At 45.7% G+C, this 12,500-nt stretch overlaps 1 protein-coding gene across 8 annotated transcripts in view; it reads right to left on the bottom strand.

The window, feature by feature from the left end:
- LOC121720173 (regulating synaptic membrane exocytosis protein 2-like) overlaps positions 1–12,500 on the bottom strand; it is a 91,991-nt gene that overhangs the window by 71,074 nt on the left and 8,417 nt on the right. For 5 of the 8 annotated variants that reach the window (XM_042106092.1, XM_042106095.1, XM_042106096.1 and 2 more), the window contains exons 2-9: positions 11,670–11,863; positions 8,506–8,625; positions 6,889–6,988; positions 6,148–6,271; positions 5,352–5,398; positions 4,617–4,729; positions 2,441–2,488; positions 1–12 (exon numbers count right to left, since the gene is read on the bottom strand). The exon at positions 1–12 is cut by the window's left edge and continues 119 nt beyond it. In XM_042106092.1, the coding sequence (XP_041962026.1) occupies positions 1–12; positions 2,441–2,488; positions 4,617–4,729; positions 5,352–5,398; positions 6,148–6,271; positions 6,889–6,988; positions 8,506–8,625; positions 11,670–11,863 (758 nt within the window). Of the gene's footprint in view, positions 13–2,440; positions 2,489–4,616; positions 4,730–5,351; positions 5,399–6,147; positions 6,272–6,888; positions 6,989–8,505; positions 8,626–11,669; positions 11,864–12,068; positions 12,137–12,500 lie in introns of all 8 variants that reach the window. The other 3 variants (XM_042106098.1, XM_042106099.1, XM_042106097.1) reach the window with 3 other exon arrangements.

Below are 12,500 nucleotides of genomic sequence, written 5' to 3'. Positions count from 1 at the left end.
CCAGAGTTTGACCTGCAGGGACACCACACCAAGGAATGACACAATTTCCCAAAGTGGGAGAGATATTCAAAGGTCCTCTGTCACCAATGACATACTGTGCAGAGCTCCCTGAGGTGTATGCTGGGATATGTAGGCAAAACTGAGCTGTAAGAAATGTGCTTTTCTGCCCAAGTAAAATCTGATCTGTGTCACAGTCCAACACTTATCTTTAATATCTTTAAAATGCTCTTGTATGGACTAACATAAGAAGAGATTATATTAATAGTGTGTATTATTAAAAGACAACACTGTGTATGTTAACATTGAAGTAGGTGGCTAAAGTAGGTATGAATATATTACACTTGTTCAATTGATTCTATTTACAAATAACATACATATCTTCACACAATACTTTGGGTGCTAGTACAAACCTGGTATTGCATGACAGCACAAACTTAATCATATGTCAAGAGTAACAACATTTTTACAGCTTTGTCAGTGAACATGACCATGCCGTGATGCATGAGAAGGCACTCACACTAGCCGTTCTGAAGTATGGACAGTACAAGAGCATGCTTAGAAGCCCAAAGAGAGAAAGAGAGAGACGGCCGAGCTGACTTCATCTGCTCAGGCAACAGAAGTCAGCGGACGCTTCTAAGCTCCTGCCCATACTTGCATGTACAGTGCTTACAAAAAAGGAAAAAGGATAAGGTTCTGCACCGGCCGGCACAAACATTTCCGAATATTTTTTATTTTATTGTTTTCCACTGCTCTTAATTGTAGGTCATGCAGCAAAAGCAAGACAAAGCATTCACTGTGTCGAAGAAACCAAAGCAGAGTATCGGCAACAAGGGGATTCAGGTCAAACAAATTGTACCATAGTGTATGTGACATTGAGAGGGGTGGTGTGTTGCGCAATCCCCCTGAGTGGCGTAGAACAATACGCTTAAGTTGCTCACACCCTCACGTGACGGCCGAACTATCTCAGATGAATGAACGACCTGTCTGCAGTCTTTGTAGGCTCTTTTCCCCTTCAACCACCACTGCAGAGGGGAGATACTGCAACTGGCCTGACTATAGAGAGCCATTCCTCATCACCTGGGCCAGGTACAGTAGAGCATCAAGCCATAGCGGACACATGCTGTACATTAAAGGCACATAGTTCTCAGATCCCCCTGAGTCGCTGTGAAGTACACACTGTCCTTCAGGAAGACTCTCACAATATAGAGCCAGGCACTATTACACAATACTTGAGCCTCCATATGTGAGCGTGTTCATGAGAAATATCATGAGAAATCCACGATACACAGATTTACCGCATTGTTTCTCACCGCATTGTCTATTTACGAAAATGTGCATTGCACTACATATAGTGGTACGAAGTTATGTGATATAGTGATTGTTCCAAAAGATGCATTTGCAAAGTTTTTTTTTTTTTTACTTAGTCATAGAGAGAGATGAGTCCTTCCGTGTCCCATCTAAAGTGTCAATCTTTGGGTCGCCCCAAAAAGAAGACACATCGTGGACAGTAGCCAATCTCCCGCTCAGTCCGGTTCCCACGGGAATAGGGTACAATTTGCTTTATGTTCATCATGACAAGTCAGCCTCTGTGCTCCATTGGAAAATGCAGTCTGCTTTCTAGGGACAGTAAACCGTTCCTTCCTGCTGCAGCATGAAACTGTTGCTCCTCTGATTGTTTAGTCAGAAATATGCTGAAATATGCCAAATCTGTATAATTTCTCATGTGTCGTTATGCACACATTGTGCTTTCAGCAGAAAACAGAGCAGTGGAAGAGATACCACGAAAACAAATGGTATAAGCTGGTTGCGTCCACTAAGGCCACCGGCATTGGGGTTTTGGGCCACCATGTGGGACATTTAAGTCCCGTCCTGTACCAGAGGTGAGGTGAGTATCAGGAGTCTGTGCAGTTTCATGTTACGTGGAAAAAGAATCGCGTTTATCTATCCCACCGAACTCTGTTAACACTAAAACTTTTAAAGAGGGGCCATCTACCATTGCCACAGTTACACAAGAGAGCAGATCAAGCTCTGCAGGAGAAGCCCTGTATGGGCGCTCTGGAGCCAGAGAGAGGCATCGTGTGGAACAATATAAGAAGAACAATTTAAGAAGATAAAAAGTTGTCTGAGTGGGTTGGCAATAGTTGAGGGTCTCTTTTAAGTTTTTAACTTGGTTAGTCATGCAAACAGTCCTTGGATCCCATCAAGTAATAATAATAATAATAAAATTATTAAAAATAAATAATTGATCTGAATAAATAGTACTACTACTACTAAAACTACTACTACTAATAATAATAAAACTCTAGGATAAAACTGATTGGGATGCAGCCACATCTCCGATATGCATTTTCCAAAGAGGAGGCGATTGAGTGAAGATGCAGACGAGGAGAAGAGACTGAGAAGAGAGAAGACCACCAGGCCTCCACGCAGGCGTCATTACCTGCACCCTAGGGGCAAAAGGCGAACTTCTTCTACTAAGGCTTTGGCTCTAGGTGGAGGCAAAATTAAACGACAGGGTGGGGAGGGGGGGCAAGAGGGGACAGGGTGGGGAGGGGGGGCAAGAGGGGACAGGGTGGGGAGGGGGGACAGGGTGGGGAGGGGGAGAAAGAGGGGACAGGGTGGGGAGGGGGAGAAAGTTTTGCAATAAAAGCTGAAAACCCCAAAAGGACACTTTTCAAACAGCACAATCAGCCCTCAGCTCTTTCTCTCTCTCTCTCTCTCTCTCTGTTTGCTCTCTCACTCTTTCTCTCTCAGCTCTCTCTCTCTCTCTCTCAAGGGTAGTCCTCCTGTCACTGCAATGTTTTTTTCTCTCCCTCTCTCCCACATTTGCATCCCCAAATGAGTTATTACAGCTTATTGTCTGGATATCTTGGTGGAGGTCTTCTGTAAGGCTCACTCTGAATCCATGCGTAGAAGAGAAGAAGACCAACTCTCTCTCACTCTCTCTCACACACACACACACACACACACACACACACACACACACACACACACACACACACACACACACACACACACACACACACACTACCTTTCTCTCTCTATTACACAAACACACACACAAAATCTCTTTTGCTCTCTTAGACACTTAGACACACAAACACACACTCTCTCACTCTCTTACACACAAAAACTCTGTCGCTCTCTTTCACACACACACACACACACGCTCTCAGCCACCACCACCATTTCATTTGCTTGCCTCGCTGTACCTGCTCTGCCGGTGCCTCTGTGTCCCTGCGTCAGAGTGACGCCACTGAGGCCATTGAGTAGCCACGAGCGCGCTCCTGCCGCTAACAAGAGAGCTAGCCCTAGCTCCTCTGACTCAGGCAGCCCTCTTTTGTACGAGCGCCCACTGTTTGGGTCTCCCAAGGTCTCCCAAGACACTCTTGAGTGCTCGCGGTAAATATTCTGAAATTCATGTACCCACACATGTATGTGTGTGAAAAGGTCAGTTTTGATTGTAATTGTCAACCCTTCGGTGTCTCTGTGATGTCAGTTTCTTGATTTTAATTCCTCTTAAATAAGAATAATAAGAATTTATTCTCAGCCTTATTTGCACTATGAACAAGCACAGACTGTTAGGTGTTAAAAGTGAAATGCTATTATGATGCACCCTAAGTAAATATTAATGAAAACATAAATAATGTAAAAATGTTATAAATAATATATAAATGTGTCTAATCTATATACAATATATTGTAGCAAATAAAATAAACAAAATTGTGTGTGTGTGTGTGTGTGTGTGTGCGTGCGTGTGTGCGCGCGTGCATATGTTTTGTTTCCTGTACAAATGTGTTTCTGCAGCTGCCCATATCCACTCTGGCCTCAATTTCCTTAAGAGCCGCAACATCTTAGACGGCCTAAAGTGACACTGAATTACCGTGTAATCTAGCCTGGCACGGCGCTTGTCACCGGGAGCAACCACCTGTCGCTCTCTCCCTCTCCCCCCCTCTCCCTCTCTCTCCCCTTCTCATTGTATCTCTCTCTCTCTATCTCTCTCTCTTTCTCTCCCCAGAGAGGATATTTTTACAGGAGACAATGAACTACACGGAGGCACGAGGCGACGCAGCCATCCATTACCCTGCGGAGGCGCTGGGCCCCGTCCAGGCTGATGGACAGACAGACTGACTGACTGACTGAGTGACCACGCGTGGAGCCGGGCCAAGGTCTGTTCCCACAGTGGTGTCTCTGATGCCCCCTGGCCCCTGTCTCTCGTCTCCCTTTCTCACTCCCGTGTTTGGCCGCTTTCTAACTGCCCTGGCCCGGCGATAACAACCCCGGCTGCCCTCAGAGCAGTGGAGAGCCAGTGATACTGGGAGCACTAATGTGCCAATATCATTCTCACACATCACTTAGCAGAGTTAAGCAAGTCAGGGGGGCCTATACACAGACACCTAACAGTAACAAGTAACAAAGCAAGTAATTAACACAGTAATCTAATTAACAAGAGAGATTCTAGATCATTCTGTCGTTTTGTTTGTTTTCAAGTTTTGTTCTGCAAAGTCCAACAGAAAGACACATTTGTACTCTCCTTGTGATGCAGCATTGTTAAAGACGACCCTGTGGTCATTAATCAAGAGGCCCTTTTCATTTCCTCTGTAACGGCTACTCACTGAGAGCTGTCCAGACAAGTACTGAGGGGCGTCTCGCAGCATCCCAGAGCTCATGGGAGACGTGACTGAGATGGAGGGCCGGTCCATCTTCTGCGACTCGAACGAGCTCGAACCTGACAGACAAAGAGAGGAAAAGACAGAAAGAGAGAAAGAAAGAAAGAAAGAAAGAAAGAAAAAAAAGAAAGGAGAGGAACAAATGAGGCATGAGAGAAAAATACTGGATCCTGTAAACTCCTTGTTTTTTTTTTTTTTTAAATAACTCACTTGATATTCAAACAAATAATCAGATTTCAGTCTGGTTCTACTTATGCAATCAGACTGTTATACTGTGTAATCAGACTGAAATCCATTTCATACATGGGAATAAGTAACCTGGAGTTTATCATGATTCCTGAAGATGTGTCATCATGGAATCAGATTTTTACTAGTTCGCTTAGCATGTAAAATGGAACATTCCTTATTCTGATGACAGATAGGTGCTTTAATCAGATTGTTCTGCACATGGTACCACACTGACTCAATCACTTCACTCATGGTGAGTAACACTCGAAGATTGAGAACAAGACAGTCCAGAACACATCAAACACACATTCGGACTGGGCAGTGCAGAGTGATACTGAGAGATAAGAAGGTCACATAACGAAAAGACCAAAGAGAAGGACTAAGGCTGCCGCTCAGAGAGGACAATTCTTCGCTCAGGAACAGCTGATCCTCTATGGATTCCATTCCACTCACTTGATTCCAGTTGTGCGTGTGTGCTGTCTGGTATCCTTGGGATATCTCTGCAACACAAGAGAAAGAGAAAGAGAAAGAGAGAGAGAGAGATGTGGTGAGAGAGAAAGGAAAGAGAGAGAGATGGAGGGAGGGAGGGAGGCACGCATGGGATCATTTAGAGTTAATGCAGGGAGCATGGGATTTAAATGACCCTAAGCACCACATTAGTCTTGCTTTTGGTGGCAGTGCACTCTCTGCATTACAACACAGATCAGATACGGGGACGGATGACAGCCAAGAGAATCTCGGAGGAGTGCAGAGGGGATTTGAAAGACAACCGTTTATCCCGCCTCTCGGACTGAGCACTGCGAATGGGAATATTACAAAAGTAATATTCTAAATATGACAATATTTCAGAATGTTCCATTCACAGGTACAGAGCATAGTCGAATTAATAACTCAAGTTCACATTAAGTGGCATAAAATCTGAACATAGTCATAAAATGCCATAGTCATCAAATGCCGCAAAACCTCAGGACGTCATATTCCGATTAAGGTATACATGTCGACAAAATGCTACAACGATTGGAATACTCCAAGTCTTCATTTGATTACTGCCTACTCCGACCATGGCTGTATTTGGGCTAAGGTTGTCAGAAAATGCTTACATGACGGTGTCTTTTTTTGAATATTGTCTTCATCAGGTTATTATTATAATGTTGCTATCCATGTCAACATAGCCTATATTTACTACCACTCTAGGGTTCTGTATGGTACACAGCCTAGTGACTTAAATGATCTCGGGACAGGCACTCACCCAATGGGTCGTGAGACCACTAGTTCCACCTGAGGCTCGGGCTTTGATTCAAGAATGATATTGTAAACTTCTTTAAAAGTGGCTCCTTGTAATATCCGGCCGTTCCACTCCAGAACCTGGTCACCTGGAACACAAAGGGGGCCGGTTACCTAACAACCTACTCCCACCCACGCAGCACAGGCCACTAGAACATATACACAGGTCTGGCCCACGCTGCACAGGCCACTAGAACACATACACAGGTCTGGCCAACGCTGCACAGGCCACTAGAACATATACACAGGTCTGGCCAACACTGCACAGGGCACTAGAACATATACACAGGTCTGGCCAACGCAGCACAGGGCACTAGAACATATACACAGGTCTGGCCAACGCTGCACAGGGCACTAGAACATATACACAGGTCTGGCCAACGCTGCACAGGGCACTAGAACATATACACAGGTCTGGCCAACGCTGAGCAATACACATCTCTGAGCACGGCAGCAGCAACGCTTGTGGGTCAAACTCCCAGACTAGTTTGTCACATCATGTTAGATAGACATCTGCATTGTGTATATTAACATTTACCATGCATTGCATTTATCAATGTGTGGAAAAGAGAAGACGGCTATGGCTAATCTATTACATTTTAAAGATGTACTGTCTTTGCATTCAATCATGCTGTTTGCAGTTAAAAAATATGTGTGTATGTGTGTGTGTGTGTGTGTGTGTGTGTGTGTAGGAGAGGGAAGGTACCTGGTCTCAGGTGACCAACAGTGTCCGCTAGGCTTCCTTTCCTCACTTTGGTGATGAAAGCGCATAGTCTACCTGATTCTGTCATCTTGCCTCCCACCACCTGTAGATCGCACAGAGGAGTGACACAGATGAAGAGACAAAGCTATCACACAGCCACATACAAATCACACACACACACACACACACACACACACACACACACACACACACACACACACACACACACACACATAAATTAACAAATTAACCTATATGCGATTTCCATTCATGATAAAACATGAATAATAATAATAATATATTTTTTTAAATTAGGTCAGGAAGGAGAGTCTGAATCTCCAGCTCTGTTTAGCTCGTCTCTCTCCTCCCCTCTCAAAGGTTCCCCATGCCACTATCCACATGTGTTAGGTCTGCTTTAGTTCTGCCTAGTTCCTGAGGCAAATGGTTCCTCTTGTCGCTGTCCGTGGTGCTGAAAAGCTCAAAGAGCCCTGAGGGGCTGGGGGGGGGGGGGGGAAGGCTGGCATCCCATGGGCCCACGAGCCCATTTCCCTCTTTGAAACATCGTACAAATAAAATCCCTGTTAATGGAGTCACTGTAGCAACACACAAAAGGAGATTACGCTGCGAAAGAGAGGGAGTTGGGGGTCTAAATGAAATGGCTTTACATAACTTACAGAGCAGCAGAGATGTGTGTGTGTGTGTGTGTGTGTGTGTGTGTGTGTGTGTGTGTGTGTGTGTGTGTGTGTGTGTGTGTGTGTGTGTGTGTGTGTGTGTGTGTGTGTGTGATAGCACTGTATTAAAACATGGAGAGTCACATACACAAACACTCTATAGCTATTCAGTCTGATCACTCAATCAGTAGTGGAGCCACTAGACGTCAGACGGCAGACTCGGAGGGGGAGGCCTCATAGTATTTCTACACGGAATTTAACAAGCAGCAGTACAGCTGCAAAGGGCCCAAACTCCATAGCTCTGAAGAGAAAAAAAAGTTATGGAATAGTATAAGCTAACACAGATTAGCTGTGTTATGTTACAATATATCTTGATAAGACTAGTGATGTTTCCAAAGAGAAAATCAGGCCATGACTGTTGCAATGAGATGCTAGTTCAAATGAATGCTGACACTGAAGCACACTGAATAACTAACTGGGTCAACTCTGACCAACACTTAGGCTGTAGGCAAATAACATAACATGAACTAAGCTCTGGCTCACATAGGTCACAAATTACTCCCATGAAAAAAAGATCTGTCACTTTTTAAGGTAAAGATAGCGCTTAAAATGAGTGTGCATATGAGTATATCTGTAAATATGTGTTGCATATTTATGGTGAGTCACTTTTTTTGGTGAACCATCTCATAAGTGGACATGAGGGATAGCCAGAGGTGTTTGTGAGGACATTTGTTTGGTGGAGGGACACTGAGTGCATATCTAAACCAGCCCTTGTTTTTACTGGAGTGGACAAACCCCACCGAGCTCGTCCACTCCAAACACACGGGTGGTGGTGTGTGGAGACACAGGAGGAGCTGGGCAGCGAGGGCTTTGCACTGTGGGGGCTGCGGTGGTGAAGGCTGGGGGTTGGATGGGTTGGATGAGGGGGGGGGGGGGGGGGGGGTCTCACCTTAAGACCCAGCAGCGCTCCGGAGTCGCGGGGCACCGTCCCGTCCTTCATTCGCTTGTTGAGCAGGATCCTCCCGATCAGACGCTCCCCGTCTTTGGACGGCTGCCAAGTCACTGGGTGCTGTATGGGGGGGGGGGGGGGGGGTAAGAGCAACAACAAGCCTTGTGTTTTACAACCCTCTCTCGCTCTCACACACTCACTCACTCACTCACTCACTCACTCACTCACTCACACACTCACACACTCACACACACACACACACACACACACACACACACACACACACACACACACACACACACACTCACTCACTCACTCACTCACTCACTCACTCACTCACTCACTCACTCACTCACTCACACACAAACACACACACTCTCTCTCTCTCTCTCTCTCTCTCTCTCTCTCATACACACACACACACACATACTTCAAGCTGAGCTCAACTAACAAAAACACCTCAGCCATTGCAGCGCCAGAGCACTGGTGAGCAAGTGAAGGAGTGGGGTGTAGGGGTGTAGGGGTGTGGGGGGGTTCTTGAGGATTGATTTCATTCCCCCAAAAAAGAGCAATCACACAAGCTCCGCTTTTTCACTACTGTGACATTCTGGATTACCACCACCACCTAACTTCTCTCTTCCTGTGCTTATGCAACGTCGTCATAATCTCGATGGATTAGCCCATGGCCAAATTAGATGATTTTAGACAGGACGGCTCTAAGCCCCGTATTAATTTTTGTGGTCTTGCCAACGGGCTTATTTTAGTAAATACCTTTCATCCACATTCAAGACAAAGAAAGTGATCCTGATGACAAGGAGGCAAACAGGGTTAGGTGTTTTGGGAGGTGGACACAGGCTGGTCCATCCTGTGGCTGACTCTCACCACCAGGAGTGAATATACTGTATATTTCTTTTTTCTATTTATATTAAATAACCTAAACTCATAGAGTAATAGACAAATACATAGCGAGTAACAGGCTAAACGTGTCAGTCATGTACATCAATATTATACTGGATTTCTTATTCTGTCCTGTCTGTCTCATTCTCTCCCATTCTTTGACACAGCAGCCAGAGCAGAGCTTGTGTGATGGTGCAAGAGAGTGGCATGCACCCGTACTCCTCCACCTCCATCAGCACAGCCCCTAAACCCCACCCTGTCACAGCATGGTGGAGGAAGGTGGAGCTGGGAGGTGGAGCCGGACAAGAGAGTAGACCCCGGAGGAAGTGTGCGTCGGCGAGTTGTGGGTGGTAGGGCTACACAATTAATCGATCTTGTAATCGAAATCGCAGTTTGAACTAATGCAATTAGCTAATCGCAAAGACTGCAATTAATCATGCAGCTCGTGACTCTGCGGCAATAGTTTATCTTGTCACATCTATGATTTTCATATATCATCCTCCTTCTACTAGGCATGCTCACCAATCAGTGGCCCATCTTAAAGCAAAATTTGTAATACTGAACTGAAGCTTGACTTTCAAAAATTATACCGCAAATCAAATCACGGTCATAATATCTGTCAGAAAACGTGCATATATGTAATGCAATATTTTTCCCCGAATCGTGCAGCCCTAGAGGGTGGGGTCCAGAGGGCAGTCGTCTAATTTGTCTCTCACACTGCACCCCACTGAACCCCTCCATACAGTATCTCCTCCACCTCCACCTCTGTGGCCAACTCCAACTCCTTTCCTCCAGCCCCAGCATCAAGCCCCAGCCCCAGCCCCCATCCCCCATCCCCCATCCCCAGCCCCCATCCCCAGCCCCAGCCTCCAGCCCCAGCCCCAGCCTCCAGCCCCACTGCTTTGCCATCATCCCAGGCACGCTCTCCCAAGTGGAACAGCAGAGAGCAGATGGAATGAAGAAGGGGGGGGGGGGTGGGGGAAACTAGAAGCAAGTGAGGCAGCATTCAGCGAAGGAGCTGAGGAGCACGCGATGAAAAACAAACACGGACACATAAACAGTACATATATATTATATATTATATATGTATATATATTCAACACAACTAAGAGGGTCCACTGGGAAACTAACATATGTGATGGATAGCATGACAAGGTATTGAAGAAAAGACACCAAAAAGAAAACAAATACCACAGCTATGTGACAGTGGAAGGGAAAAAAGAGAAACATAACTTTGTCTGTGCCAAAAATACACAAAAAAAATCAAATGGAAAAAAAGATTTATTAAAAAACAAAACAATCCAAGCCTCCCTGGAGAAAGTGCGAGTGCCAGTGATCTTTGTGCTGCTGCCGGGCCTCTCTACAGGAGCAGGACTGGGGTGGGTGGAGGGGTTGGGGGGGGGGGTGGGGGGGTATAATGGCCCTGAGAGGTGGAGTGCGGAGCAGAGCAGGTGGGTGGAGGGGGGGGGGGCATCCCTGTGCTATCAGCATGGCGATTCAAGACAAAACAATACAGAAAGAGAGGAGAGAGAGAAGAGAGAGAGGGAGGAGAATGAGTGAGAGAGAGAAACAGAAAGAGAGAGGAGAAAGAGAAAGATAGATAGATAGAGTTAGATAGAGAGAGAGAGAGAGAAAGAGGGATAGAGGAAGAAAGAGAGAGAGAGAGAGAGAGAGAGAGAGAGACTCGCCACATGCATCCGGAGACCATCATTCCTAAGGTGCCATGACAAACAGACAGTCGGTTTGTGGATTGATGCTCTTTTGATTTGAGGGAGGGTCGGTGGGGAGAGGGAGTCTCGAGAAAACCAAAGTGTCAAAGCAACAGTGGCCATGAAGCAAACCACAATGCAAGCCAGAGAGAGCTCTCCACTTCCTCTTTCAACCACACCCAGCACGGAGCATGGGGGACTGGCTGACAAAAAAAAACACAGACTGACAAAAAAGAAAAACTCCACAAACTAAAAAAAAAATGACAAACAAAAAAGTCTTGATATTCTGAACTACAGAAGAACAACAAAATAAGCATCAAAGCGCCAAAGAGTAAATGAATCCACCAAATCAAATCAACAGCTCACTTACTGACAAGCAACAGGGCAAGGAAAAACAAACAACAACTCAACAAACAAAACAAAAAAAACGAAAACAAACCAAAAACGCAAAATAACCAAATACCAAAATCAGTAAACCAAACAAGAGCACGGTCGATTTTACAAACAAAAAACAAACAAATTTTTTTAAAAAAGCAAGCCAGACAAGGGTCCCAGTACCTTCTCACTATTGCTATGCTCTTCGTTTAGCGTAGTGCTACTGCACGTATCAACGCCCGAGTCTTTAACGAGGGGCTCGCACCACTCGCCGTCCTCCTCCAACGAGTGACCCCCAAAGCGCACCATTTTCTTTTGCCCCTCAGATAAGGAGGGAGTCTGCTCAATAGTTTTTCTTTTTCCCCTTTGACTGTTCCCTACAGTTGTGGAATAAAAAACAGAAGGAGAAAAGAAAGGAAGAAAGAAAGAAAGACATGCAGAGGTGTAAATAAACCAAAGGAACCATGAAATGACAAAGGACTCTGAGAGAGAGAGAGAGAGAGAGAGAGAGAGAGAGAGAGAGAGAGAGCAGGAAGGGGCGGAGGTGGAGAAGGGGAGGTTGCTTGGCTCCGCATGTCTCACCAAAGACATTGAGGAAGCCTCGTTGCTGTGCCACGTCGCATGGTCCCACCAGTGGCCATCCAAGTCTCCTGTGAAGGTCACACACATACATAGTTGTACATACGGCATGGATACACTCACATAGACGGACGCACGCACGCACACACACACACACACACACACGCACACGCACGCATGACTAGGAAAGAAGGGCTTACACACATCCTTCCCTGCCTACGGCATACATAAACAAAATTTGCACCAACATCCCACACACATGCTCCTACACACCCACACACACTCACACACGCACGCAAGCACAAACACACACACACACACATGCACGCAAGCACTGACACACATACAAACACACACACACACTTTAGGCAGATGTGGTTCCCTCAGTGAAATCAAATGCACGGCTGTTAAAACAATTCACCAATTCCATCAATA

Source organism: Alosa sapidissima, chromosome 10 (genome assembly GCF_018492685.1).
Source record: "Alosa sapidissima isolate fAloSap1 chromosome 10, fAloSap1.pri, whole genome shotgun sequence".
NCBI classification, from domain to species: Eukaryota; Metazoa; Chordata; class Actinopteri; order Clupeiformes; family Clupeidae; genus Alosa; species Alosa sapidissima.
The sequence above is the reverse complement of the archived record's forward strand: the minus strand, read 5'-3'. Positions and strand labels throughout refer to the sequence as shown.